The 5000-nt window shown below is 48.5% G+C and overlaps 1 protein-coding gene across 1 annotated transcript in view; it reads left to right on the top strand.

Moving 5' to 3' along the window:
- LOC107109589 (FXYD domain-containing ion transport regulator 5-like) overlaps positions 1-5000 on the top strand; it is a 25119-nt gene that overhangs the window by 15159 nt on the left and 4960 nt on the right. The window contains exons 5-7 of the mRNA XM_015410254.1: positions 2903-2986; positions 3445-3480; positions 3635-3670. Coding sequence (XP_015265740.1) covers positions 2903-2986; positions 3445-3480; positions 3635-3670 — 156 coding nt within the window. The remainder of the gene's footprint in view (positions 1-2902; positions 2987-3444; positions 3481-3634; positions 3671-5000) is intronic.

The following is a 5000-nucleotide window of genomic DNA, read 5'->3' as shown; positions in this document are numbered from 1 at the left end:
ATTTCCAAATGGAGTGTCAAACACAACCTGCACGCCCTAATAGACATACCTGTAACATCCAACGTCTTTAGACATTTTTAAATTTGTCTTAGAATGTCTTTAGTTTCTGTATTCTTAATCATATCATTTGTTATTCCTAGGCATTTCATTTTCGGGTCCCCAGTCATAACAAACCAAGGGTTGCTGAGGCTATTTATGAATACATGTGCATGTATTATGCAGGAATATATTCAGTTCAATGCATTAGCATTGGTCATGATTTACAAGCTTGAATCTGATGTTTGAAGTCTAGGTGGTCAGTTCCCCTGTGCCAGAGGCTTCTTTTCCTGTTAAAAAAAGGGTAGATATGTGAGCCCTGCCCTGCCCACTACAGAGGACAGGATATCAAAGTCCTGGCACTGGATTAGGGGAACATTCTGCCAAGAACAAAGTTTCGCTGGTTTAAAGTTGAGCCTCTTGTTGGTAAAAAAAAAAAAAAGTCTGGTTTGTTGACAAGTCAAGTATTGTCAGTTATTGCCAAAAAAGGTGAGGTGTTTTTTTAAAAAAATATTAACTTTATTAGAACCACAAAAGGATGCTTTAATCAGTAACAAGTTTGAGATTTACGCTAATTAAAAAAGACTAATTAGTTAACAATGGTTGTGAAATGGGTTTTTTTTTTAAAAAAAATGAATAAATGGAAGTGTTAACAATGTTAATTAAGATTTCTATAAATGTAGACAAATTATTGAAAAGGTCTCCTTGGTGTTTGCCCCCAAATACCAACCAGCCGTCATGTGTTTTTAAATAATGAGATTAAATCAGAAATAAACCAAAATAAAAGCAGCTGTTGCTAGCGAATAACACCATAATGAAATGAAAATAAAAATGTCCACCTACACATAGATATTCCTGGTTTCGTGAACTATCTGAAAATATATCCAAGTGGGTAGCCAATTTGATCTGAAGCAGTAAAACAAAACTTAAGTCCAGTGGCACCTTTAAGACCAACAAAGTTTTATTCAAGATATAAGCTTTCGTGTGCGAGCACACCGTACATGAAGAAGTGTGCTTGCACATCAAAACTTATACCTAGAATTGTTGGTCTTAAAGGTGCCACAGGACTCAACTTTTGTTCTATCTGAAAAATATGTGTGTGTAAATTGCCATCGAGTTGCAGCCAAGTTATGGTGAGTCCACAAGAGGCAAAGAGGGGTGGTTTGCCATTGCCTGCCTCTACATAGCAACCCTGGACTTCCTTGATGGTCTCCCATCCAAGTACTAATCAGGACCAACCTCTCTTAGCTTCTCAAGATATGATGAGACCAGTCAACTGAGCTATCCAGGTCAGAGTATTTGACCAGTCAATTTGCTAGTATGCCAACCAGGGCTATTTTTGGGCAGGAACGCACAGGAACGGAGTTCCGGCTGGCTCTTGAGTTGGCCACGCCCAGCAGGAACTCATTAGCATAATAGGCCACACCCAACAGCAGAAACCCATTAGGATTGGCTACATTAGGGGTGTGTGGCCTAACATGCAAAGGGGTTCCTTCTACAAAAAGAGCCCTGGACTCACCGTTTTGACAACAAACAAGGTCAACAGAATAAGAAGCAAAAGGTGGGTGTGGCTGGATAACCACACTTCTGGTAACATGGGGGTGCGGCCTAATGTGCTAATGAGCTGTGCTGTCAGGGGTGTGGCCCAATATGCTAATGAGTTCCTGCTGTTGGGTGTAGCCTATTATGCTAATGAGTTCCTGCTGGGCTTTTTCTACAAAAAGAGCCCTGATGCCAACTGTTTACTGGGCTAATTTTTCTCTGATTGTGCAATAATTACTTCAAGTAGAGAGAATCTAAGACCACCTTCTACAGAACAATCTTGCTCAAGACAAATAACATTTCCAGACAATCAGTGGAGATTTGACATCATCATCACTGCCAACAATGCAATTTTTGGTTTCTCAGCCTACTGCAGCTTTGGTCAAACTGGTTTTGTGTTTGACGCTTCTGAAGCTGAAAAGGATTTCTCCTCTCCAAAAGGGAGACCAAGACACATCCAGTGGATATGCCCAGAACTAGTGCAGGAGCCCACAAAGTCTTTGGAGCCTCGGGTTACCTTCATTGTAATATCTGCAATTGTATGAAAGTGGTTTATACTCCCTCTCTTCTCTGAATGCTAAGGATGAATGGGTAAGAACGCACATGCATAGGTGACCTTTGAAAAAGAATGGAGTGTGAGGTTTCCAGCCATCCCACATACGTAGTTTAAAGTCTATTTAAAAAAACAAGCAGGCTTTATTCGCCTACATTCATTTAGCCATGGTGGTGGCAAGACTAGCCTAGGCTAGCCTGACATCATCAGATCTCCAAAGCTAAGCAGGCTCAGCCCTGATTAGTACTTGGATGGGAGACCACCAAGGAAGTCCAGGGTTGCTCTACAGAAGCTGGCAATAGTTTTCGCTGCCAGTGGGGGGGGGGGCTCCCGATTCTTCCTTGAGTTCTTCTGGTTCACCCAGAAGTGACGTCATCGTGTTTCCAACGTTGGGAGCAATGCTCTAGGTTTTGGGCAAAACTCTATGGGTTTTTTGGCCTCAAAACCATAGAGTTTTGCCCCAAAGCTGGAGTGTCACCCCCAACAGCTGAAACACGATGGCGTACCTTCCAGGTGACACCATCATGCTGGCGCCGAAGGTGCCAGGAGGGGGTTTCTCGGGGGTGGATTGGGGCCCCCAAAATCAGGAGATCCCCTGGCCCCACCGGAGGAATGACAACCCTAGCTGGAAATGGCAAACCACCTCCGTTCCTCTCTTGCCCTGAAAACCCCACAAGGTCGCCATAAGTCAGCTGTGACCTGAAGGCACTCTCCATCGCCACACAGCCCCTCTGTGTGTACCAACCACGTTCCCTTTCTTTGACTTTGCAGTGGCATCTACCATCGAAGCGATCACAACTGAAGGCAGCAGTACGAGTAGTACCAGCAGCAGGGGGAGATCCTTGAATACCAGACGTGAGTATACGGATCCACCCCTCGGGCTTGGGGCCACCAATATCAAGACCAGGCTGAATAAGCAAATGGTCCCTTGTGGCTAGGGTTGCCAAGTCCAAAAAACTCCGGGAGCTGTCTCCGGATGTGCGCACGCGCTGCCAGCACATCACAGGAAGTGACACAAGACGTTGACCACGTTGAGGGCATGGCCCCAATCGTCGGAGGGAAAACCATAGAGTTTTCCCTCCGATGATCCGGGCTACGCCCCCAATGTGGTCGACGTGGTTGTGTCACCTCTGGTGACGCAGCCACGCTGCGCTTCGGGGGGCGGAGTTCCCCCTGGTGACCGATTCCGCAGTGGCGGAAATCGGTCCTCTAAAGTGGGGGTTTACCCGCCCCCCGGTCCCACTTGGCAGCCCTACTTGTGGCTCCGGTCTAAGTGATCAGGTGGTTTGTGTTTTGTTTTTTTTCTTCCCCAGAACGCTCCTCAGTTGTCAAGCTGGACAAGGAAGAAGGTAAATAGAAGCCTGGGGAAAGGGGGGCAAGGAACTGTTGCTTGCTTGAGACCTTTGCGTTGGAGGCGTTTGCAGATAGCATGTCACAGGGATGTGAGGCCCTGTGCTCAAAATGCAGACATGCTACAAAAGGCCTTTCTCTCTCTTTCCACAGATATTAAACATCATAAAGATGAAAATTTTGAATACGGTAAGTCCCAAACTGGAAGCAGTTCTTTCTTTCAGAGAGTCACAAGGTGCTTGAAAGAGGAGCGTCCACCTATCTCGCTTTCACCTCTGGCGACCCGGCTTCCTGCACTGGTACAAAAACCAGCCTAACACCAATGGTCTACCTAGCTCAGCAATGTCCACTCTGACAGCTGCCCTTCCAGGTCTGGGGCCAGTGAAGAGCCTTTGACAGCCTGAGTGCTCGAGACCAGAGGTTGTTTTGTAGAAAAAGAGCTAGGGGAACTCATTAGCATAACTCATTAGCATATGCCACACCCCTGACATCACCGGAAGTGTGTCATAAGGCCACACCCCCTGACATCACCGGAAGTGGGTCATAAGGCCACACACCCCGCCCCCAACGGTCCTGGCCACCGGCCTTGCAGTTCCACTGCCGAGCCCCATGAGGGGCCCGGCGGTGGACCTGCAAGGCCGGCGGGAGTGCGAGGAAGCCCCGCGAAGGCCCTCCCTGGCCCCAGGCAGGCAGGGGTGGGGAGAGGCAGGGAGGAAGCAACTTACCCTCCCTCTTCTCCTGCCTCCTCCTGGCTGAGTGAGGGCCGGAAGCGGAGCGGCCGGAAGCAGGGGGGTGGGGGGTTTCGTCATGTGCTCTGCCCCCCGTACCTCACCCGGGGGAACTGCGATCCCCCCCAAAATGACCTCTGCTCGAGACCCTTTCAACTAGGCAGGCCGGGGACTGAGCCCGGGACCCTCCGTATTCAAAGTAAGGGCTCTTCCACTGAGCCGCAGCCCTTCTCCAAATGTGCTTGACCCAAGACAGAGGGAAAACAAAAGAAATGTGTGTGCACCCAGGGGTCATTTCGTAGAAAAAAAGGTGCAGCAGCTCATTAGCATAAATTATTAGCATAACTTATTTGCATATGCCATACCCCCTGACATCACCAGAAGTGTGTCAGAAGGCAACACCCACCGCTCCACTGTTTTTTTTCTCTTTCCATCTTCCAAAATGTTTGTCTTCAATCTAGGATTGCCAGGTCCCCCCTGGCCACTAACAGGGGATGGGGAGGTAGGGTTGCCAGCTCCAGGCCGGGAAACGCCTGGAGATTTGAGGGTGGAGCCTGGGGAGGGCAGAGACCTCAGTGGGGTGCAGTGCCATAGAGCCCACGCTCCAGAGCATCCATTTTCTCCAGGGGAACAGATGTCTATATTCCAGAGATGGGCTGTAATTCTGGAGGATCCCCGGGTCCCACCTGGAGGCTGGCAACCCTACTTCAGTCCCAGATGTTGCCCCAGCCACCAGCACCCCCTCATCTCCCTCCATGTCCTTGGATGCTTGAACTCAATGCTTGTTTTCC

The sequence above is a fragment of the Gekko japonicus genome, unplaced genomic scaffold, assembly GCF_001447785.1.
Source record: "Gekko japonicus isolate JY-2015 unplaced genomic scaffold, Gekko_japonicus_V1.1 scaffold1267, whole genome shotgun sequence".
In the NCBI taxonomy this organism is placed as follows: Eukaryota; Metazoa; Chordata; class Lepidosauria; order Squamata; family Gekkonidae; genus Gekko; species Gekko japonicus.
This window is presented reverse-complemented; position numbering and strand designations above follow the sequence as displayed.